Here is a 25,467-nt window from a genome sequence, read left to right on the forward strand (position 1 = left end):
CTCTCATTAGACACAGACAGCGAGCCTGCGCAAAGAGGTGGGACACACACACATCTTCCACTCTTCATCCGACACCTAACCACCCCACCTCTTAACCACACCACTACTCTTCCTGCTAGAAAAACTCGCCTCGTAGCCAAAGAACTTCTGCGCTTCCCAAAATCCCCACATCCTGAAGCCAAGAGATGACCTCAGCGGTATGAGCCTACACTCATTTGTCAGGATGCTTCTAATAAAAGCCTGAAAACACAAACCTTCCGGGTCCAAAGCAAGACAGCATATAAAATGAGTGCCTAACAGACAATTTTTAAATACCCCATGAGACTGAAACTAACATCAGATCTGAGAGGCGTGGAATATGTTGCTGGAACATTCACATTTATTTAGCCTGGGTGAATAGATGTTAATTTTTTCTGTTTGATGAAAGGTCAGAGATGGGCTGTACTTGCAACTATCTCACACCCATACAGAGTGTGATCTGCCTGGTAATAACTTAATTTCACATGTAATGTATTGCAAATAACCCAATTCACAAGTAGATATAACTGAGTCTTCGCAGGGTTTCTCTTCCCTTCCCACTTCATGCCCCCATGGGACATTTTGACTACTAGCCATTTTTCCGTCTCCTCCAGCTTGGGCTCTTCCCAGCGACACCCCCTGCCCATGCCGGGCACCACTGACCTACATCCTCTCCCCCTCTTTCAGCACCTTTACTCCCCTGGAAGCCACCTGTCCTGGTTTGGCCCAAACCAGGCCAATTAGTCTTAGAGAAACCAAGGTCACTGCTAAATTCCTCACTGCTTACAAGTGAAGAGCCGAAGGGGGGTCGCACCTGCAGGGAGGAGCAGACAGGGCAGGTGACCCAAGATTGACCAACGAGGTATTCCATCCCGTACACGTCCTTCTCACTTTCCTATTTATCACTAACCCACTGCCTCCTGGAGGTGGGGCCCAGGAGGGAGGGGCCCTCCTGTCTCCCACTGATTGGTACCAGCTTTGCCAATTCTCCAGTTAAAAGCCTGCAGGTGTGATGGCAGGGAGAACTACTGCATTTTCCCCTCTGCCCTTGCTGGGGGGAGCTACTGCATTTTCCCCTCTGCCTGTGCTGGGGGGAGCAACTCTGCCTGAGGAGGATTTCCAAGCTCTCGATCTTGGTTTTTTATATATTTGTATATATTTGATTATTTCTATTATTATTATTATAATAATACTCTTTTTCATTATTATAGTTTATTAAAACTGTTTTAACTTTCCAACCCATAAGTCTCTCTCCCTTTTCCCTTTCCCTTCGGGTGGGGGGGGAGGGTTAACAGAGAGCGTCTGCCACCGGGTTAATAGGTGGCCCAGCTTTAAACTGTGACACCGCCTCAGAGGGGCAACTGATGAAACAGCATTTGGTAAATAGACAAGGCAAGTTCCTCACTCTCAGAGCACAATGCTGCGGCTGAGGGCCACAGGGGTGAGTTTCTGCTCAGTAGGAGGACCATGATGGACTCTGAGAGGGGCTGGAGCAGCGGTCCCACCTCCTCCCCTCCTGCGGTCCTGTGGAGGACGTGAGAGACGCACTCAGGAAATGCATGGGCAATGAGGGTCCAGAATGTGGAAACAGAGCAGGACGATGAAGTAACTACCCTTCCCATGTCCCAGACTTGCCACTGACAGTGATATGCACTGCACAACAGCCTCCCACAGCCTGGGGGTAGCGTGGGTCTGGGATGCCGCCACAGGCTCCAAAACGCTTAACAAATCACAGCATGTCAGCGAGCCAGCAGCAACAGGGCAGTTACTGTTCGCTCTCTGCGAGCGTGAGGCAGCACGCCTCGGCTACCCCAGGCTTGGGGATGACGCTCTGTCCCCGGCCTTTGCTGCTCGCTCAGGGCATGCAGCTGGCAGTCACTGTGGCTTCTCCTGAAACCTCAGCAAACCCCTGGCATGTCTAAGCCCCACACGAGCCAGGGCATATTTTAGAGAAGGTCATGACTATTAATATTAACAGGAGATCTACCGGGAGCAGAGACCTCCTAAATATGTGCCACAAAGCAATTAGGTATTGGATTCCACAATTTAAAAGATGGGTATATTTAGCATCATGCTTCAGGGCTGCTAAAACCTGGAACGAGCAGCAGACCTCCCACCGTCCCGACTGCTCCTGCCCTGTGCTGAGCAGTGCTGCGGCTTGGCTCCTATCCCCCTGCCGCAGGACCAGGCGGTTCACTTTTCCACAGGCATGTTTTATTTCCGTTGCCTTCGGCAGGCAGGACTGTGGGCTTTCCTGCGGGTCTGCCATGGTCTCCTGAAGTCAGCCCCCTGGAAATGCATTTGCAAGGGGACTGGCAGGTGCCTGTGGGCCTCCGCGTTTTGTATCATTAGAAAAAAAAACAGTAACCCAGTTGAGTAACCTCAGCCAGATGATTTAAAGTCACTTTAAATCCCTTTAAATACCAGAACGGCAGCAACGGTACTAACAGGCCACTGCTACACAAACTTGGTGTTTTGCCTCCTAAGAAAAAAAAATACTGAAAATGAACCTTGTTGAGGCCTAATTCCAGTGTAAAAAGGAAGGAAAATTGAAGGGCTGGGTTTTCAAACACCCACGCTGGCAGCTACCAAACGCAATGGCATTTTCCACGTGGAAGCTTTTGCTGTTCTGCACATTTTTGAGTCCCTCAGAGGTACGTAGTGAGGAGGGCTACTGAGCCATATCAAACCCTGGCCCTGGCTTTGTGCACTGTAGCCGGGCAAAGCAAGCTCCAAAAGGCATCAGCCAAAAAGCCGGTGTGGCTCACCTGTGAGCAACACCTTCATTCCTCAGCAGCACCTGGCAGACCACAAGTCCTCTGTTTAACAAGTGACTGGTCACTTTTCTCCATCTTCTCTGCATCAAGGACCATCTCTAAGCAGGTCCACCCAAAGATTTCCCTCTCCAGGAAATGCCACCACTCCAAAAGAACCCTGGAGTACAGCAGCATGCCAAGCCGAACAGAAGAGAAAAGCTCCGTCCTAAAAATGTGTCACATCCCCCTCTTAACCCTCTTAAGCCCCCACAGGAAAACTGCTTCAGTCAGGACAACACAGCAAACAGCACCGTGACTGGAACAAGAACATATGGTCTGCAAAAAGGCACATACCTTAGCGAGTAGTCCAGCGTCATGCCTGTGAAGTCAAAAAACTTAAGGTATTCTTCAGCCACAAGCTTGCTGAATTCATTGCTTTAAACAAACAAATAAATAAGGTTATCATTTGAAAGTGAACCCCTCCAGAATCAGCAAAAAGAACAACATGGCCAAAGGCCTTAAATCAGCACATACTTTTTACCCAAATGCTTTGCCACATCAGAGCGTTTGAATCTGTCCAGGTGGTAGAGGCGCTTAGCCAGGCGCCTGGCTGCTTCCAGATTGCTGCTGCTGCCATTGCTGAGATCATGGCCCAGGGCTCCAGTGGCGTCTTTCTCCTGAAGTTCATTGCTCCCCATTGCAGCACTGGAGTCTAACACCATACTCTGCAGGTCAGCATTGCTATGAGACAGAAAGAATATGGAAAGAAGAAAAATAAGATGGTATTACAGTTCCAAGAAGGATTTAATTCCTCTTAGAATAGAAGGCAATTAATGGCACAGAGGCAAGATTACACAATATAGCAAATTCCACTTAATTGAAGGAGCTGCGTAGAACAGAGACGTTTATTTAGCAGTCATCAGAGGTTAAGAGAGTTAAACACGGAGACCCAAATACGGGCCTTCCATCCCAGAAACACATTCTGCTCTGCACTCACCTTCTGAGTGTGCTGAGTGTCCACAACTTGTGCTCACTTCCCAGAGAGCTGTTTGCTATTATCAGCCTACAACTGCACCTGATGACACTGGCTCCTCATTTGCTTCTTGCACTAGTACTTTTTAATCCAATCGCTTGCTTGACGTGAAGTGGTCCCTGTAACAGTAGGCCATTAGCCATTTTCCAGGGGAAAATGCAGCAAGCAAGCCAGGGTGTTGAGTAGCTCCAAGCTGACTCGGCACAAGTTCCTTCCTCATTCTTCCCCAGTTGTCCTGGAAACAATACAACTCCCCAAATCTAAAATAACATCCACAGAAGCCTCAGCGGCTTCTGTGCTGCCCATGAGCAGCGGGCCTCCACTGCTAGAAAAAGCAGGACTCGGAGCAAGGAACCCAGTTTGGGGAACGGGAGAGACACACAAGCCATGCAGACCAGCCTGGAGAACTGCTTGCTTTCCTCCTGCTCCCTCGTGGTGGCAATAATTTCCCTCACCAGCTGCTCAAAGTCAGGATGTTCAGCCTGGCAATCCCAGGGCACTTTATATATATCATGCATTTATAGATTCCTCCCACCTCTACTACAGTAGGAAAGCTCTGGCTGAGCTGTGTGCCTGCTCTGCTTCTCCCCTCAAAGAGGCAAGAGCCCTCCACACCAGAAAGCACGCCCCCACATACACACCCCCTGCACACAGGCAGGCTTTCAACTTTGGAAAAGCTCTTCTCTGACGCATGAAAATTCTTGCAAAATCTCAGCTCTGTGTGTGTGTGCGTGACAGCATTTCTATTTTAAAAAAATACTCTACAGAAATTCTTTCCACTAAATCCTCGTTTACACAGAGCTAATGGACAATCAGCAGGGGTTAAGCACAGGGCAGATACAAGTGGAATGAGTTAAAGATGATTTTAAACACAACACTTCAACATACCACGGTTTTATACACCACTGTAATCTTCGGGCTTGACAAGTCACAGTTAGAACAACCGATCACTGCGCTCCAGTAACAATCATCCAGGCATTTACTGAAATGTCTGCGAGACACTTATTAACCCTTTAAAGATTATATTTTCATATAGAGCTTAAAATAAAAGTCTTTGCTATTCTGCATGCCTCCTTCCACACAAGTCATCACCTCTACCCTCCCTCTCTTCCTATGCATGGTTTAAGAGAAGGAGGCGTGCAGTGCTCCCACAAGAAGGAGACTTGCCCATTTCACCTCTGTTTCCATCCTCCTAGTGCTGTTAGAACATCAAAAGTATCACACATCCACACTGCGGGTACAAGTTTTTTTATCAAGTATCTGGGAAAAACAGACATCTAACCTGTTCCTACAAGTACTGTGGATTTTATTTTGCATTTATTTCAGTGTAAATAATAAGGTGCTATAACAAAAGGGGCTCAGCCTCAGTGCTCTAGCAGGGAATTAATACTGTAAATACAGCTCCAACAGCATTAACATCACCGACCACCAGCTACCCTACAAAACAAAAAAAGCCCCTCCCGATACTGTTGTTGTGGGAAATGTCTCCACAGCCCTTTCCAAAAGCACTAGCCAATGTCCGAAATTCTCTAAATTTGGTCTACCCCAAACTTGTGAAGAAAGCAAATTCCAGAGTCCTCTGACACACGCGCCAAGCAACGCCTTGTCCGTTCAAATCAGGCACAACTGGTTTCAAACTCCCAGCTCTAACAATTGACAAGAGCAAAGGATAACCAGGTGAGCTAACACATCTACGGAGCCTTTCACATACAAATGCTGCTTCGAAAGCCATGCCAACTTGCCGAGCCTTGCTCATAAATCACAGCCCTGTTTCACCACTGCTCTTTATTAAAAGCAATATTTATAGCCCTGAAAGATGGCCAAACCTGACAAGAAACATCTGCACCCTGCTAGGAACCAGTGCACTACAAGAGTCAATGTTACCACAAACCATCATAAGTTTAGAAAGAAAGTGCCAGCATCTGCCACTTAGTGAAATAAACAGTACGGCAGCTCCCAGCTTCTGTTTTGCCTCTCAGAGCAGCGGCTGGGATGTGGAGGAGGAACACCCAGCAAGAAGGAGAGCATGCTCTTTCCCCTGCTCGCCAAAACTAGCCCATGAGGCTGCCTAAGAAACCTTATCTTCCAGCCTCCCTGATTTAAAACTTCATCCTGATAGCGGGTCCCCATACATGTATCAGGTCAAAAAATAAGGGGTTTTTCCTTCAGTTATTCTGACAGTTAATTAGTTTATTACTTAGTAAGTATAAGAAAGCAATCAAATCAACAATATAGGTTGTCTGTAACATAAGCCTCTTGTTCAGGGAAAATGCCAGATTGTCAACACTAAAGTGAGACTTCAGTTCTCAAGTTTTTTAGGTGGTGAGAAGACTCAGTGCCCACGTCACTGAAGGATTAGGAAATACAGATGCCCTGTGCATGACTACTGCAAGCTGCCTTCTGGAGAGGTCATTTTAGCAGGGTGTGGGTGGTGTTACTCAGGGGAAATGCTGACATCTCTTGCTACCTCCAAGTCTCTCTGGGTGCACCATTTTCTTTCAGTGCCTCAGTTTCCCCAGCTGCTGAACACAGAGAGTAATACTTGCCACCCTCTGTAAAGTCTTTATAATGGACTCTAATCAAGGACTAGGAGCAACCAAGGCTGCGAATAGGTTTGTCTTCAGCAGTCTACAGTTTCTACATATAAAGAGTCCACAGCAGCATTACCAGCTAAACAGAGCCAAGAAAGGGCTTTGTGATGCAGAGCAAGACTGAACATGGATTTCTCATGCAGCTTTACCCTTATCACATAAAAATGAGAAACCGTCACTGACAAAAGTAGGCTGAAAATGTAATAATTCCCCCAATAATATTCCCCCAACCCTGGATTCAAAGCCAAAAGAGACTGTAATGATGCTACTGGTGATTGCCTGTACAGCAACGGCTGCTGATTTTCATCCAGAGACTCTTACATTATTCTCTGCTACCAGAAAACACAGAAAACAGAAGCTACAAAAAAACCCAGACCCCTTTGGTCTCACAGTCCATGAGCTGTGGCGAGAAACCAGGTCCTTACACCTTCTTCTTTCTCTCCCCAGCAATGCACTCCTGACACACCCTCACTCCTTCTGCCAAAGCATCCCCAGGTTCACAGCGAATACACAGAGGCTGTGACCACCATGTCCAGCAGAAATTACAGCTGTATTTTCGATAATTCGATAAACAGCTGCTATGGTAAATTCAAAACCTTCTAACAGCAGCAGCTGCCCCTCCACGCGCACAGATGAAACACGGGCAGCCTGGAACATCTGTAAAGCTTACTTCCCATAACACACCGTAACAGCTAGGCAGAGTTTGAAACATTTTATACTGTTTTTTTTCACTTATTCCATTATCAACCAGGCCTACAGTGATTTAGCTCCCAATGCCAAAATATCTCAATTGTGTTGTGCTCAGCACTTACGACACTTGATCTGCTTAAGAATATTCCAGATTCACTTATTTCCCCCCAACACCCATCCTGGGTTTCACCAAAATTGAAACCCTCCACAACAACGTATCATTGGGGAATGGCTGCAACTTCCAGTCAAAAACAGAGCAAGGCCAGTAACGTAACAGTAAGGACACGGGCACCTCACACCTCAGTGGTCGACCCTCACAGTCTACCAGGCTGCAACTGGAAACCTCGGCATGAGTACCTGCAGTTTCAGGTGCCTTCAGCCTTGGGATGCTTTTCATTTTTTAGCAAATCCATTGGGAAAAAATTCTCTGTTTTTCCCCAAGGAATAAAAGCATGTTAGCATTTTGCTTCATGGGAGAAGAACTCAGATCCAGCACAGAGCAACCACCCCAGCCGCTCACAAGGAGATGTTTGGAGGTGGCACTGAGTGGCAGGGTGTGACAACTCAGCCTAAGTGCTATCCTCAGCCCAGCCACGTCAGTGATCCCAGCTTGCCACTGCCTGCAGCTCTTGCCAGACCAAAGCGTAGCATATGCTCCGTGGCACATGGTCTCTCCTGGATGCACATGGGGCCCTTCCCCCAGGAATGCTAATCCATCCGGCGTGCAGATCTGGAGGGAGTGCAATGGATGCACTGATTTCAGGAGAATCTTGGGTGAGACAGGGCTGGGACCTTCACAGGTCTTTTTGGAAAGAGAGAGGAGGAAACAGGATGAAAACCTACTTTTTCTCTCAAATAAATCTGCACGCCTTTTACATCAACTTTACTTCAAGGCAGGCTAAGTCAGGCGTTTGTGGGATGCCGGTGGGGACGTGGCCGACATCCAGGGAGCTTGATCTTGGTTTTGTATATATTTGTATATATTTGATTATTCCAATATTATTATTATACTCTTTTTCATTATTATAGTTTATTAAAACTGTTTTAACTTTCCAACCCGTGTCTCTCCCTTTTCTCTTTCCCTTCGGGGGTGGGGGGGAGGGTTAACAGAGAGCATCTGCCACAGGTTTAATAGCTGGCCCAGCTTTAAACTGTGACAACACAGCAATCATTAAAAATAAGGAAGGGTGGAGAGGCATTCTGGCACGCTGAAGCTAGGGCCAGAACAAATGTTGTTTTCAGCAGGGGTACAGCATTCGCTGGGGAGCCACGCTGGGGTGGATAATCACCCTCTGCAGAACTGTGCTGGCCCTGTTTTAAATGCCTTCACTCCGAGCTGCCTTCTCCTCCTGGTTCTGAAACAGAGGACACCATCCCCTCAACCACAACCATCAACTCTGGCTGTGAAAAGCGTGCTCTATCTCTCATTCCACAGCCCCTCAGCAGCTGCTCTCACAGCGTGGCAGGGACATCAGAAAGGCAGAGGCACTCGGATGCCCCTGACACAAGCCTGGACTTTGGAGAGGGGGAGCAGACTTCCCTCTGCAAAAAGTCCTGCCCTGAGGGAACGAATCCCTGCCCTACAACCCTTCAGAGAGACGTGGTTGCTCAGCTAGTGATACCCTTTCACATTTCAGAGCTGACCAGAAACCATCAGTGGCACAGGCTGAATTTTGTTTCAAGGGAGCTGAAAAGCCGTACTTGAACAGCCTGGCTCTGAAAGGAGTAGCCCCACCACAGAAAGCAAAGAAATCCTGGCAGCACTGGGAGGTGATGAGCTGGTTCCTGCTACAAATGACTGACCACACAAATGGTCTGGGAACAGCTCTGCTGCAGCTTTGCTGCAGCTCTGAACCGGCTTCTTCAGGGCCAGGAGTGAGTGAGCACAAAATGACATCAAGCAACGATTTACCTTGCCAGTTACCTCCAGCTCCAGGGCTCTTCCAACATACAGCTGTAGGAAGGGGAGAAAAAAAATAATAAAAAAAATAATGCCCTTTCCTAGCAGATGACTCACTATGCTACTTTACTCCAAATGGTTTAATCAGCTTTGAAGTCCTACGTATGGATTGTCTTCAAAGACACGCTTTGAAGTAGATCCCTCTTTGAGGACTGACACAGCTGCACTTTGCTGCAACTCAATTCAGTGGGTGTCTCACGAGCACAGCATCAGCCAGGACACGTGAAGGGAGCATGGTTTCTATCACCCAGAGTATCCACCAAGGATCCATTAAAAAGTACCTCAGCCTTGTCACATCACACAGAGAGGACAAAAGTAAAAAATAAACGAACAAGCCCTGTAATCTCCTATTGGTTATCAATAAAATGCATATGCAAAGGCAATTTCAGGGGCTGAAATGCATGCTGCTGCTTAAAAATAACCTCTTGCTCCCTGTAATCATCCGCCTTTTTCTTTGATTAAAACAGTTCCTGCCGATTGTAAGTAGGGAGCTAACAGCTAAAGCGTTCAGAAAATGCCGTTTCTGGTAGGCTTGCATTATAGCAAATACAAATGCTATCATTACAGGATCACAGCTTTAGGACAAGAAGTCCCGCCACACATAGGGACAGGACTGCAGCCCTTCTGAGAGACACCGTGTCCTGTATTACACAGACATGCTGGCCCGTTGCCACCTGAAGTACAAATGTTTTGCTAAAAATACTTCAGGTTTGACTCCCTTTCGACCTCAGGCTCCTTACACCACTGTGGCGGGGGTTAGCGATTGCAAAAGGACTCTCACCACATTAATGCCCCCATGCCTAGAAAGTGAAAACCTGGCCCTTGCCACAGAGCGTGTCCAAGGGCTGCCCCAGCAATGAATATTTCTGACAGATGCACTGACGTGTAGACCAGTCTCTTGGATACATCAGGATAGTCCCACGCTCAGAATCCAGCCCACCTGCCCCCCGACATGAGCAAAGTCAGACCCAAAGAATGCACTACACACCTGTAATGTTATTCAGCAAAGATTCAGCCCCTGAGTGTTTTGGGAGCCCTCGGGCTCTCTCCCCTGAGCCCAACCACCCCCCGCGTGATGTGGGTGCTGAGAGCCATCCTCGCGCTGGGCACCAGCGTGACATTTCCCCACACGGCTCCTGCAGGGTCCTCCGGGACAGAAGCAAAACTGGGAAGCCAGCAGAGTACTTCTTCCCTCACTTGGGCTCAGTTTAACTGTTTGGAGACTGGCCCAGAGAGTGCATATTAACGGGGCAGCTGGTCCAGCCAGTTCTCCCTGGCAGGGAGCAAAACTGATGCATAAAAATACAGGTGTTCGTGCCCTTTGGTTAAGGCTCTGCTGCAGACACGTGGATGGAGCATTCCAGCGCTGGCAGTAGTATCACACAGGAGCTTGACATTGCAACCATGCAGCGAAACAAACTGCCTATCCTCAAAAAGAATAGTTAATAATAATAAAAGACAGACTTCCGCAATAAAGGAAAAACAACCACCAACCCACCCACAGCTCACCCAGCTGTGCTAGCAAGGAGTCTGCACACTATGTGCCCTGTTCTTCTCCACCGGTGCTCTCACATCACATCCAAAGCTATACATGCCTCTACGCTGCCCTGCCAGCCGCCAGGCTCTGCCTCTCTCTATCCCAACAGACTGACGGACAGAGGAGGAAGAAAGTTAACTAGCAATAATGTGGAGAGTGGCTTGACTGGCAGCCAGTCGTGGCTAATGGATGAGACGGCAGGCTGCACTTTGGGACCGACTCAGAGCTGGCAGAGACGCCTCGGTTTCAGTGAATGAAGGCTTCCTGACCTAAATGGCTTTGACTTTAATGGAGATACACCAACCGATGCCAGCTTAGAAACTGAGCTGTTGACAGCTTTATACTGAGCCGCTTTGTGCAACAAACTGATCAGCTGCTCCATTTTTTTCTTTTTTTTTTTTTTTTTAATTCATTTTCTTTTCTGTCTCTGTCAGCTCCTGGACTTTTGTTTTGTTTGTTTTATTTTCAGAGGAGGCTGGGAACTGAAGAGGCGAAAAGTCAACAGCCCTTTTTTCCCTAAAACAACAGTTTATTTAGGAACTAGAAGCAGTTTTACAAACTCTCACTAAACTGGTGTTGCAAGCATCTTGTTAGCCAGAGCAAAGGAAAACTTGCACACTGCATTTCCAGAGCCTTGATAAAGTGACGTCACCTTCCTGCAGGGAATACCAAGGTGATCAGTGTGGCTTAATGTTTTTGAAGTTACTAAGCTGTGTGATAAAGCAGAAAATCCTCACCTGCAAAACGCCACTGGTCTCAGAAATTTACCCCTGAAGATTGTGCCACTTCATCTTTACCTGGATTTAACATACCTGAGCCAGCATACTGTGCTTACTAGTGGCTCAACAACTGACAGCTGCAGTAGCCCTTGTGCAGGCAAATCAGTTCCAGCACGTGTTTGCTTGCTCACCAGCTGCAGATGCATTTGACACATTTGCTCTTCTAGGACAACAACCAGTGGCATTCCTCTGAATAACTCTCCTTATCCTGGGCATACGGATGGCAGCAAACATGAAGTACCGCCTTCCGACAGTCCTAGCTCTCCTAGGTCCCAGAGTTTGTCATGAGCTGAGGCATGTCCAAGGGCTAAAAAACATCCACTTTAGCAACACAGAGATCTCGGCAGATTTTGCGCTAACCAAAAAAAAATTAACCAGGTTGCAAGGCAAGTCTTCAAAGGGGTAAAAAGTTCTACCAGACTGCTGTTGGGCAGACTAATAAAATGAATGAATAAAGGTTACATGTTAGATATCTAAGTACTGAGTCTCATATCTACATTGAAAATCAAATACAAGCCACCTTGGACAAAAATACCAGAGTGCGAACTGAAAACCAGAAGTATAACTGGCATGCAGGGTACTGATAAACTGGAAGGAGACGCAGAGAATGAGCCTGGAGAAAGGGATAAAACCTGGGTTTATCTGTCAACAAAGTTTATTGTCTCAAAGAAGGAATAAGCAGAGTGCCAGCTAAGAAACTGTTGGAAATGACCCATACACAGAAGAAAGACGACAACTACGGAAACTGCTATGAGAGGCCCAAACCATTAAGAGTAACCTGGCAGCCATTGGGAACTGCAGTATACATTCTTGTGCATTTATTCTGAGAACCACCAGATTACTTTAGGGAGTTTGTTTTCTTTCCCCCTTGAATTACAAAAGAATACATAGGTGACTAAATTTGTGTTTGCATCTCTAGGAAAAAAAAATAAAACAACGGACGCAGAATTTGCTGAGCACCATCAATTCTTTGAAGACTATGGCAGGTGGCAAATATTTAGCATTTTTGAGGATTAGATGCTGCAATACAGATTTTTTTCTTTTCTCTCTGGATTTAGAAAAATCTTGGGCAATGTCCTACCAACAGAGACCACACCTTCCAAGACAACTCAGGAAAAGAAATTCCAGAAGTCTTTTTTTTTTTTTTTTTTTTTTTTTTTTTTCAATTTCTTGTTCAGTCTGTAGCACACAAGGGAAGAGGTATGGGAAGTCTGCTAGAAAGAATGCAGAAAAAAGAAAGATTAAAAGAAATTTTGTCTTTAAAGTCTGAAAGTAAGAAAGAAAAATACTAAGAGAACTTCATACTTTAGACACACTGATGCTCTGTCACTCACTGTATACATAGCAAAGACAACTTACCTTTCCCTCAGGTATACCTTACTGCTTTGGAAATATGTCCCCTTCTTCCCACTCTAATTTGGTGTTAACGATTACATCTAGTTTACGCAATGCAAACTCAGGCTTAACATCTGGGTAGCACCTTGCAAACAGTCTCCCTCACTGCCTCTGCAAGTACGACTAAACTCCCATGTACCAAAGCTGAGCCTTGCTCCATCTCAACACAACCCACTGGCATGAGAAGGGAGGAGTGCAGCACCTGGGGCGCAGGTGTGATGGTGGGGACTGCACGCCCCTGCAGGGATAACACAGAGGCAAAGGGACCAAACACAGCCCACGTGCAATATCTTCACTGCCACTGAAAAGCTTCATTACACTGGCAACCTGTGGCTCAGCATGTTCCACGGGGACCCCATGGTGCCCTGATACACAGCAAGGCTCTGTGTATGCCTCAGCTCTGAAACCTCACACTTTCTGCCTCCTCCCTCAGTTCTCCCACCCCCACCTGGGGAAACTTAAGGCTACTTCAGTTGCAGAAATTTGTTTTTTCCCCCAGAGGGATGATCATTACATACATAGGAAAGAGATTAAACCCCTCAAAAGACACCAAGAGCTGGAACTGTTCCTGAATGAAGGCAAGCTGTGTGCCCTTCTCCCCAGGCACCTCTCCTCCACTGGCCAGATGCAAAGGGCACCTAAGCTGTGCTAGGAAAGGACTACTTGCAAAAGCAAGCCAGCTTGTCCTGCAGGAAAACCCAGGGGACAGCCGACGTCCCCCTGCCCCAAGGAAGTGCGGTGAGTGGCTGTCAGAGCAGGCACATCGCACAGCTCTTGCCAGGACTTACTGCATTTAACCATGGCCAGCAGCTGACAGGGAGGACAGAAGGGACGAAACATCCAGGCACCCAGGAGCCCGTAGGAACTTGCAGCCTGCAAGTCACTAATAATTTTTTTTCCTCCTTTTTTTTTTTTTTTCCCAATTCTGAAGGCATGTGACTGGCCTTCACATAACAGAGCTGACCCCTCCCAGAGCCACTGATTTCCTAAGAGCGGAGAAGGATATTACCCTCCTGCTTATTCATTACAAGACTAAGTTTCCTTGCCATTACCCATTAAAACCTCACGCCATCTAGGGCTTGCATGTCAGCCATGCTCAGGATCCCTCCAGAGAAATGCAAAAGGTGCTGTAGTGCTCAGCTACCTGCTATCAGGAGGGCTTGGCCATGGGGAGCACCTGCTCCTCCTTTCCTAATTGGCAAAGGCTTTCAATTTCCAGGTGTAAACCATTAACTCTTTGCTCTCACATGCGCCCTCCCCTTCTGTACCAGACCATGAAGAACTTCCAGTATTTCACACTCTGTTCTCCCCATAAATTAGTGCTGGTACTTGGAAGCATACTCTCGCCCCACGCACTTTCCCACACTTTTTTTATATCACTGAAACACCACGGCACAGGGAGCTGCTGAGGTTTTGGTTTCAGTTTTTGTTTACTTGCGATGGCAGCACAGTTTCTGGAAAACGGGTGTTATGCTTCTTGTGCCGCACTGCAACATTGCACTGCTTTGCTCCCAAGCACCCCCGGCATCCCATATTCCCCCACTTTGCTTTGCACTTGCCACTACCCACATGCTGAGAGCCCACACCTGCCTCCATCCCTACAGCACAGGGTCCTCCAGCTGCTCTCCTGCCTGCACCCACGCTCCAGCGGCTTCACACCCAAGGGTGGGCAGAGGAGCTGTGGCAGCCCCTGTCTCCAGGGCGAGCCGGCAGCTCCGCGGAGGGTGCAGGGTCCTCCAGTGGCTCTGCCACATACCACAGGCAAGCTGCTGCCTGTGAACTCCTGCCAGTGGCTGCAGGATGCAGGTCAGGGGGCTTGCCTTCTCCCCCACCTCGTTCTTTGGGAGAGCTGGACCACTTCAGCGGGTGCCCCCCGATGCTCTGCAGAGCCAGGCAGGCGCTACACCTGGGAAACCGCAGCCGCAGGTTCGCAGCACCATGGGAAACGAGGACTTGGAGCTGAAGGCACAAAGGTGCTGCAGTGGCTACTGCACACGTATCATACATGTGGGCTTTCAGCTGAAAAAACAAGTCTGGCATAGCTTCAGGCAACACAACCAAGCATATAAACTCAGAAATAGTACCCACAGTGCAGGCGGCTGTTTCTGGTTCACCTAAGCATCACAGTGACACACCATCTTGACCCCTCTGCCAATAAATCGTGTGCAGCTCCCCCCAGCATGAACACACAGTGCTCCTCACCCACACACCCCAACACACGTGATTCATCACCGGCTCCCACAACACAGCACACACGACCTGTAAGTCACCCGTACCCTGCTGCAATACAACATGCTATTAGAATCATAGAATCATAGAATGGTTTCGGTTGGAAGGGACATTAAAAATCATATAGTTCCAACCCCCCTGTCACAGGCAGGGACACCTTTCCACTAGACCAGGTTGCTCAAAGCCCCATCCAGCCTGGCCTTGAACACTGCCAGGGAGGGGGCAGCCACAACTTCTCTAGGCAACCTGTTAACCTGTCTCACCACCCTCACAGGAAAGAATTTCTTCCTAATACCTAATCTAAATCTCCCCTCTTTCAGTTTAAAACCGTTACCCGTCGTCCTGTCACTACTTGCCCTTGTAAAAAGTACCTCTCCCGCTTCCCTGCAGGCCCCCTTCAGGTACTGGGAGGCTGCTATGAGGTCTCCCCAGAGCCTTTTCTCCAGGCTGAACAGCCCCAGCTCTCTCAGCCTGTCTTCATAGGAGAGGTGCTCCAGCCCTCTGATCATCTTCATGGCCCTCCTCTGGACTTGCTCCAAGAGCTCCATGTCCTTCTTATGTTGGGGGCCCCAGAGCTGAACACAGTACTCCAGGTGGGGTCTCACGAGAATATCATGGCAGGGGGGTGGTTAATAAGGTTATTGTCCAGAGGATTACCCTGTTGGGCACACCTGTAGCTGGCTGTATTGCTGCAGCTACACTCTTTTATCAGCACCTCCCTTGGGGCTCATCTCTAACAGAGCCCTGCAGACTACAACAGCAGAGCTTCCTAACAAACCCGCTGTTGGGGACACTTCTTTCTTCTTTTTTTATTAAGGGGGAAAAAGAAGAATTTAAAAATCCTCTGTTGGTTTATCACTATGGCTGCAAATTTAAACTAAAATTAACTTAATTCCTAATGATATCCACACTAGACAGGCACCTAATGTATCTCTAAGCATTATCCAAGCACACCTTGTCTTTGTGATAACTTCTTGATGAGCCTATGTGGGTCTTACTTGACAGTACTTTTTAAATGCTGTAATTATGGGTTAACAGAATCAGGGTCTGTATGTGCTGCATGTCCTCCACTGCCCAGTCCTATGGCAATCTCTGGTTTCAGGACAAACAAGGAGCCAGAAGTGTCAGGACTGACCTCAGTTTCTGGCTCTGTACTGCTTGTAGCAGATTAGCAGTCACTTACTGCCTATTGGCACCAAGCAGCTCAGGGTCGTACAAGATTAAACACCCTTTTTGTTTTCCAATAGGATTGATGAAAAAAACATTCAAACTGCTAAGTCCTTCTGCCTGTTCTTTTAAGGGCAAACTGTGCCTTAATCCATAGTGTTAGCAAAATTACCTCTGCTTAAAGGACTTCTTTCACACTAGCACAAAAGGAATAAAACAGATAGAAGACTTCTCACCACTGACTCCCAGAAAAGCTCAGACTAGACTAGTCCCATCTAAGGGAACAGTCTAAGGACTCTTAGACAATGTCCTGTCCCTGGAGGATGGAGACCTGAGGCATCTTTGTAACTCACAAGGTCCCTCACACCTCTGCAGATTACTGGTTTTGGCTCGACCCTCCCACCTTGCCTGTTGCTGCCTTTCACTCTCCCCACCCTCACTGACAACACACGATGGGGAAGTTTGCTCATAGAGTGAGTTTCTGACCACTTAGCCTCATTTTTCTTCTCACATGACTCTTCTCTTAACAGGTTGTCTTATCTCTCCCTTTACTTAAACAGAAATTATTAACATTTTTGCAACGCTGCCTCCTCTCAATCAGTAACTAGTACACAAACAAACGGAGCAGCTAACGGTCTCTCATCCCGTGAATGTGGTGGAAGCAAAACCTCATCCCAGCTGAAGTAACTCGCAAAACTCCCACTGACCTCAAGAGAGGAAAAGCTTTGTCCAGTGACACACCTTTAACATCCAAATCACAGACGGCATTTGGACAACTCATTCGTACATGCAGGGTGTTATTGTTCCTAAAATTGCTGCTAATAAATTCAGGTATAACTGGAGCTGAACAAGGTTCAGCTGTAACCAGTAACTAACTCCTCTAGGTACAGGTCCCAGAAATGCAACAATACTGGCCAGCCTTTTATGAACACAAGTATCACCTACAAAACCTTCGTGAAGTAAATTTGCACTTCTCTAATGAATGGCAGATTTGGACAGCTCACTTCTCTCCTGCAGCTCACTCTGTTACACTGGAAATTATTCTGTGTAGAAAACATGCAGTGTTGAAAGAGGCAAAACTACACTCTGCGACAGTCCGCTGAAGTGAACAGACATTGGGGAAAAATCAGCAGGCACACAGAAAGCTCACCCACTGCTTTTACCTGTCCAAATGACAGACTTCCGTGACGTCTCCTCTGAAGAGTGTTTCATTTACATCCCTTAAGCCATTGGCGATGCCTTCACCACAGCTCTTCACCTCCCCGTCATGGGGAAGCTGCAGGACATCTGGCTGCCCCGAGGCTGACGTCCGATCTAAAAACTGGCCGCCCTCCTTCATGCGCTGCTGGATCATGGGAGTGAGTGGCATCTCAAAGCTGAAGTAGCTATCGGGCTCTGAGTACAATGTCTCCAGCGACTCCGCGCTGTAGTATAAAGATGCATTGTCTAGGATGTTTTCGAACTGTGAGCTGTACAGATCAGTGGAGACGTCGGAGTGCCTCTGCCCAAGGACATATTCACGTCCTCCCATGGCTGTTTCCCCCTCCTCCATCATCCTGGAAGTTAATCAGAAACAGCTCGTTTCAGCTCGGCAGCAAGGTTTAGACCTCTGGGTGAACCTCCTCGCCTTCCACCTTTGCGAACAGAAAGGTCAACACGGCTTCATGCAGGAGAGGACACAGTGGATAAAATGGTGGTTTCTCCTTGCACCACCTCCCCCCCTGGGGACATAAAAAGAAACAATCTTCTGGGTAAAAGAGGTGGGCCAGGGGAAAGCCTAATATTGCCTAACAGATAACATCAGCTGCTTATGTGCAAAGGAGAAGAGAACTCACAAACACGTAAGGTCTCTGCTAGCACCACTGCCATATCAGAGGCTGCACAGGTAGGAGATGTGCACCCAGACGGGGCCTCTGCCCACAGAGGACGTTTTGCTTGTTCTGCAGTCCTAGGGCTGGGGTCTTTGGCAAAAGGCTGGAGGAAATCCCTCCAAAATGCAAAGGGAAGCAAATGCAATTAAAAAAATGGAGCCAGGAGAACCAGATTTGAAGGGGGAAGACTCAGCCTGCTTGCGGATGCACAGGACTAGGTGTAGCATCCCCCTGCGGAGAGTTTTCTCCTCTGCTCCACGAAATACTGTGGGGCTTCTCACAGCACATGGCAGGCGTCAGGGCTGCCCGCCCGAGCGATCCCACACTCTAGTCAAAGCAAAACTCTGCGGATTCCAAGGTGCAGAGGCAGGAGCACCTCCCTTGCTGAGATCCTGTTGTTTCAGCAGCAAACACCCCATCAGCTCATAGTGGGCATGGTTTGCTCAGAGAGTGCCAGTGGGACCCTTTGCTTTGTTACAGATGTGCATCAGGAAAGAAAAGTGAGCAAATTGGGATGCTCTCATGAAAAGCAGCACACAATTTTTGCAATATATATAGCTAAAATTATATAAACACAGACAGATAGATAATACAGAAAGCACATCACAGCATTTACCCTGTTATAACATACAAGGTGAAACATTATCTGACCTCTCAGAGGTGCTCCCACCATTCTTGCATGAACTCCACCTGAAACCAGAAAATCTGCCCAGGCACATATGGCCAGTCCTGCATGCTGCCTATATTTAATTACATGCCACGTCCAATGACACGTGCTACAGATGCTTCGTCACACAGCTGTGACTCTGCAACAGCAAGAGACATCTTTAGGTTTCCAAACCCAAGACGGACTTCAGACTTCAGCAAGGTGGTGAGGACGGGGTTCAGTCCCAACTTCTTGCACTAGCCACCATCAAGCATGAACTGCTACCATTGCCACCATGCTGCAGGCAGCACACAAACATTCGTTGTCATTAGCTCCTAAAGGGGTAGGCACAAGCCACATGCTTGGGACGAGAGAAACCATGTCTGCCCCCCTGCTCCCCCACAAGTGCCACCTCACCTGCCCTGGCCTCTCGCTAGCACAGCCGACTCCTCCTTGCTGCGGTTCTTCTTGTCCTTCACAAAAACTTCATCCTCTTCACTTTCATCGAGCAGCGCCAGAGGAGTGGCTCCAAAGGCAGCGGATCCCAGCCTCGAGTCCTCACAGACCTCACCCCAGGCGCTGTCCGGCGAGGAGATCAAGCCTGGGGAGACCATCGGTGGCGCAGGGTGGCTGGATGTTTTGGCGAACGCATTCCTCTCCACAGTCTCCAGCAGCGAGTGCTTCTTTCTTCTCCGCTCCTCAGCTTTTTGCAACCATAAAATCTCCACCCCTTGAAATTCTACATGTTTGCTCACAGCTGCCTCTTTAGAGAGCCTCCTCTCAGGACCCGTTTGCATTTTGCCTTGACTGTACGCTGAAAACTCCTCAAAATGCACCCACCCCTCCACTCTGCTGGCTGCTTCCAGGTTTGTCACAGATGGTCTATGACAGCTTGTCTTCTGCGCTGCGTGGACCTCCTCGGCTTTATTACTGATGGCTTGCAAGGACTCGGACTGCTTTTCTCCAGTCCATATTGCAGCCAGATCTTTCTCTATGATCAAATGCATTTTTTCCTCAGCTGTTCGTTCAGATGGAAGAGGCATGTCTGAGGGTTTTTCTTGGCCTGCTGGAACTGGTTCTCTGGCTGCCTGCACATTTTGGCTGCCAGTAACACTCTTTTTTTCCATTTGCGTCTCTGAATCAAGAGAAGTATTTGCTCTCTCTTGCACGTTTGTTGCTTCCAGCCGTCTAGAGATTTTAATAATCTCTGGTAGGTTACCCGCAGGTTGCAAACCTTCTTCTGGGGCATGCAGCTGTGCTGCCACAGTGTCAGATGTCAAATTGTCTGCAGGAGCCACACGCTGAGAAAGGGGCTTGCCAGGTACCCGGTGATGACCATCCCGTCTTTCTGGACTGCGTGTCACCAGCTCTGCCTGGCGCGGTAATGAAGCCCTCAGCTCATCTCCACTTGGCTCTACGGTACCATACTCTGGAAATTCATTGATGATGGTATGAGGGAGCAAAGTGCTGCTTCCACGGCCACTACCTGTAAAGAAAAAAAAAAAGAGAGCGTGGGTTTATCTACCACGTGCATAAGCAAAAAGCCTGATCTGCCTTCCCAGCTCTCTCCTAACAGAGTAACTACACTCTCCCCTGCAGGGAAAATACCGTTCAGTTTAACTCACTTCTGCACGCTCTCACACTGCAGTTATCCAGAGCTGGTCCTTTACATAGGAGTTTTTGGGCAGCCCTACTTTGGGAGTGCGCACTGCAGAGGAAGGAATGCCAGAAATGTCTGCTACACTTCAGAAAGTGTCCCAGCGGTCCATGAACAGTCTGAGGCCACAGGCCAGGCACAGAGGCTGAAGAAAGCAGATATTCAGGGGTCTGACAACCATCCACAGCAAGTGCCATACATGTTGGTTTCTTTAAAAAAGTGTTTTTACATCATTTTCACTTGTAAAGATGAAACACTGGGAAGATAATCAGCCACACCCCATATATTCCACAGCCTTGACAAAACCAATTAGCTAAATTGGAAAGCAATTAATGAGCAATTCAACTTTCTGCCAGCACTACCCTCTTTCTTTAAAAACGCAGGTAACCGAAGGTCATATTGCAGTGATGAACGCATACCAAGCAGTTCACATTTTCTGTTGCAGCAAAATCACCACTGCACAAAAAGCTTGCTACCCCTCCCCATCTCATGCTGCTTTTCCAACTGATGTAAACAAAGCTGGAGCGAAAATGGATGGTCCCATTTTCCATGTGCCGAGCACCCAGTGGCTCCCATTATTGTGGAGTAACAGAGAACCAGTTGTACTCAGAGGGACCTCACGGATGACACAATGACAGATACTTGGCCACCTTATATTATGGCCCAAGGAGGAACTGAGCTTTTGAAAAAAAAACAGGAGCAGCTGCATTCGCTGCACCCTTCTGCAAAAAAACGGGCCTGCAGTATAAAAGTGCTTTAAAACAAACAATGGGGGGGCCAGATCCAAACACCTACTCTGAAAAATGTCAGGGGTGACAGCTCTGAAAACTAGACACCAACTTGCATTTGGACGCTTTGCCCCACTCGAGGTGCATCTCTAGGTGCTGCGTTGCAAACTGATCCCCATCTCCGCTCCGAGCAGGCTGGCCACAAGCCATTTCCAAAGAGGAAGCCACATAGCTGTGGTTAATGATAGCCAGAGTTCAAAGTGAAAGTGAGGATGATCTAACGCAAGCTCAGCACCACACTAATGTGGCTATCTATCTGCCAGACCTTTGTAAAGACAAGCAGCAGCTCATATCTGCCAGCTCACTGCCCAGTGTATCTAGCCACAGGGTAAATACTGCACATTGTGTGTGGTGCAGGATCAAAGTGACAGGCTCGGACCATGCCAAACCACAGCCTTCCCCAGTAGGTTCTCCAGATATCTCCATGCTGTTGATTTAATCACTCCATAATATAACTTCAGGGGGTCAGGTTTCACCTAGATCACACAGAATCACAGAATCAATCAGGTTGGAAGAGATCTCTGGGATCATCGAGTCCAACCATTGCCCTGACACCACCATGTCAACTAGACCATGGCACTAAGTGCCATGTCCAGTCTTTTCTTAAACACATCCAGAAACGGTGACTCCACCACCTCCCTGGGCAGCCCGTTCCAATGTCTAATAACCCCTTCTGAGAAGAAATTCTTCCTAATGTCCAACCTGAACCTCCCCTGGTGAAGCTTGAGGCTATGTCCTCTTGTCCTATCGCTAGTTGCCTGGGAGAAGAGACCAACTCCCACTCTGCTACAACCTCCCTTCAGGTAGTTGTAGACTGCAATAAGGTCACCTCTGAGCCTCCTCTTCTCCAGGCTAAACAACCCCAGCTCCCTCAGCCATTCCTCATACGTTATACCCTCCAGACCCTTCACCAGCTTGGTCGCCCTCCTCTGGACTCACTCCAACACCTCAACATCTTTCTTGAAGTGCGGGGCCCAGAACTGGACACAGTACTCAAGGTGCGGCCTCACCAGTGCCGCATAGAGAGGGACGATCACTTCCCTAGACCGGCTGGTGACACTACTCTTAATAGAGGCCAGGATGCCATTGGCCTTCTTGGCCACCTGGGCACACTGCTGGCTCATGTTTAGCTGGCTGTCGATCAGCACCCCCAGGTCTCTTTCCGCCGGGCCGCTCTCTAACCACTCTTCCCCCAGCCTGTAGTGCTGCATGGGGTTGTTGTGGCCTAAGTGTAAGACCTGGCACTTGTTCTTGTTGAACCTCATGCCGTTGGTCTTGGCCCATCTATCTAACCTATCCAGATCCTTCTATAGGGCCTTCCTACCCTACCAGATGCCTTGGTTGGTGTTGAGGACAGCTACTGGACAAAGCAGGGACCTTTTCTTTGCTGCAAGGTCCCAGACAGCTGTGAGGAGCATGGCTTCCCTGTCCACTTCTGCATCACCAGCATGCCTTGCATGGCAGGGTTTCCAACACAGAGGTGTGGGTGCACTAGGAGAGTCTGAAGAAGAGAGCGAAGTCCCTCTCCCCATGTGAGCGTTTCCACGCATGGTGCTTTTTCTAAGCACCCGAAGCCCCAGACAAACAGACTCCTTTGCACACAACTCAGCCACACAGCGCTTGGATGCATCCCAAGCCCACCTACCTCATGGCACAGACACCAGGCTGCCATCCACCAGGATGGATTCATGGATGAGAACGATGCTGTGTGGCTGCAACATCCCTATACCTGCATCAGGACCAGCCGAAGCCAGTGAAAGGCCCTGGCTTCCCACCCCGCAGCCCTGGTCTGCTCTAATGCAAAGGCATTAATGCTTGCTGCTCTCTCAGCAAGTGTCCAGAGATGGGATTTTTTAACAGAGAAGAACTGCTGATAGGGAGCCTGTCACTACAGATGCTAATGTAAAACCTTCTTGGTGGACACAGCTCCACCTACATCAACTCTCAGCTTGCAGACCTGCGAGCGGGGGGTGCCCCAGTTGGGCTGGCCTCATGCCCCCAGCACTGCGGGGCAGCACTTGACCACACCACTGCATGGGCCACACGTTCTGGCCACATCCCAAAGGAGGGCAATGCACAGTGCCCCAGGAGCTGGGACCTCCCGCGCCTCCCTCCAACCCACGCACCCCGCCTCGTTGGAATGAAACCCGGAGCATTGCTCCCTGCGGCCCCCCATGGGGCTGGGATGCAGCCAACGTGCGCTGGAGGCCAAGCCCTGACAAGGCACCGCACACAGACCCTGACAAGGGGCCAGGCTTGTCTCTGCTAATTGCTATCTTAGCTTCTGAACCAACACGAGGGAAACAGAGGCGGCCTTATTTCTGGCGGTGATCGCTCAATGCACTGCTGCACGTCCCCATCTGCCACCGGCGGCCGCTGCTGACAGCGGCACACAATCCCCAGCAAGCTTCTGATTTACTTCTCCCCCCGAACTTCATCCCAAGCAAACTTTACCCTCTGGCAAGCCCAGCAGACTCCAGAAGAGGTACCTGTACAGAGCACATATACACATATACAGGCACAGAGAGACACACAGGAGGAGGGAGCGTGCACACAGGTACTCCTTTCTGCCATGCGTGCAAGCCATATTTCACCTGGGCAAGAGAGCAGCACGTTCATGGTAGAAATTTAAGGCCTTTTCTACAGTGAGTTGCCAGCAGCCCTTCTCTGGAAGGACTGCTGCTGCTACTGTATGCGAGCATAAGTCAGTGGGATTCTTGCCTTCACGGCATCCTGCAGGAACATTGCCTAATTCACTACCTGATTAAAAAAATCATATTGGTACCAAAGCAGCAGTCTGTCCACATTAAGTTAGGTACCACCATGCACATGGTTGCCAAGGTCTCCACTCCTTGCGGTAAACCACCACAATTTCCCCCTGCTCCTAAAAGGTGCAAAGCCTTCCCCTTTGCTCAGAAAGTTATTTCAGGTACCAGAGCTCAGAGGAGCTTGAGCTCTTTAAGGGAAACTCCTCCCTTATTCCCATCCACCACCACAGCATCATGTCTTGCTGCAGCTACTGGTATATCCTGTCGACTCCATCCCCCAATATGACTGCATTACAAACAAGGCTAGAAAGGCAACAACAAAATTTAAGGACCGCACTGAAGATGAGCAGGGAAAAAAATATACGCATCACCAAAAAAACAAAGAAAGGACACACACTCTCAGGTAACACCAATTTCTACTTTGCATTGAAGGTGGCTTCTTTCAACAAAGAAAAAAAAAAGGAAAAGAAAAAGAATTAAACAGAGAGAGAAAAAGCTAAAATAGAAAGGGGGTGAGCGGCTAGAAAACTGAGACTGGGCAAATAAAAGGCTGGCTGCCTTTCTGATGACTAGACGTTGAAAGAATTCATGACTTAAATCAGGCATAGATCTGATATTTCATAGGTAAATAACCATTCCATGTCAAGCAAGCTTGTCTACAGCATAACAAAAGGAAATTCTAGGAAGCAAAACACAAGTTACAAGCACAGACAGACATTTTGTTTACAGGTACATTTTACAAAAGAATGGTGTGAGTGTCTCTCTCTATACAGTATATATATATATTAGCTAGCTCAAGAAATTAGATATATTTGCTTGAACAGTCTCCTTACTCACAGAGGTTACTGTAGCTCCAGCAGTTACCCATTGGTCAAAGAAATGAAATGCACAGATCATCAGTTTATCTATAGCGATACCAGCTAATTCAATTGCTGCTGTTCTAGTCAACTGGAATCAAAATAGTTTCAAATTTCCTGGCAGCTGCTGCCCTGCACAGCACACAATGATGTAAATGGATGCTTTCTGAGTATTATGAAACTGATGGGGGAACTGCAGTCTCATTCAATCTATCGCAGGAGCTAAGGAGTCCACCTTGGCAGCTTGCGGGGGGGAAAAAAATTTCCTCCAGCAAGGCTGCCTGACAGCATGCCAGGGAGACGTCTGTGCTTAGCTGCCGTTTGTTACAATAGCGTCCGTAAGGGAAGAAATGGGCAGAATGGCGATGCTGAGAGTCATGTGCTGGTTTCATAGCGCGGGGCGTCTGATGGCATGTCAGCATTATTGAGCGGGAAGGTTTTACAAAGCAGCCCAGTCATCTTGCGTTTTATTTCTCCGCAGCTCCTTGCGCCGATCACAAGCAGCACGTGGGTGAGCCCGCGTGCAGCGTCACACCAGTTATGCTTTTTGGTATCGGCATTTCTTGCTATTATTTCTAAAAGGCAAATTAGGGCAAGTAAAAACTATGTGTGTGTTAAGAGGAAATGACTCTCTAGGTGACAGAATTTAATGAACAAATCGTAGGATTTATGGCATTATATTATTATTGCAGCCTACCAGAGAGGGGGATCACAAGTGGCTCCTT

At 48.2% G+C, this 25,467-nt stretch overlaps 1 protein-coding gene across 1 annotated transcript in view; it reads right to left on the reverse strand.

Annotated features, from left to right (window-relative positions):
• Positions 1 to 19,880, reverse strand: part of PSD3 (pleckstrin and Sec7 domain containing 3) — an 83,004-nt gene extending 63,124 nt beyond the window's left edge. Inside the window, exons 1-4 of the mRNA XM_068422297.1 lie at positions 19,090 to 19,880; positions 17,319 to 17,711; positions 3,309 to 3,515; positions 3,129 to 3,209 (exon numbers count right to left, since the gene is read on the reverse strand). Coding sequence (XP_068278398.1) covers positions 3,129 to 3,209; positions 3,309 to 3,515; positions 17,319 to 17,711; positions 19,090 to 19,799 — 1,391 coding nt within the window. The 5' untranslated portion in view covers positions 19,800 to 19,880. The remainder of the gene's footprint in view (positions 1 to 3,128; positions 3,210 to 3,308; positions 3,516 to 17,318; positions 17,712 to 19,089) is intronic.
• Positions 19,881 to 25,467: the final 5,587 nt, after the last annotated feature.

Source organism: Nyctibius grandis, chromosome Z (genome assembly GCF_013368605.1).
Source record: "Nyctibius grandis isolate bNycGra1 chromosome Z, bNycGra1.pri, whole genome shotgun sequence".
Classification (NCBI taxonomy): domain Eukaryota; kingdom Metazoa; phylum Chordata; class Aves; order Nyctibiiformes; family Nyctibiidae; genus Nyctibius; species Nyctibius grandis.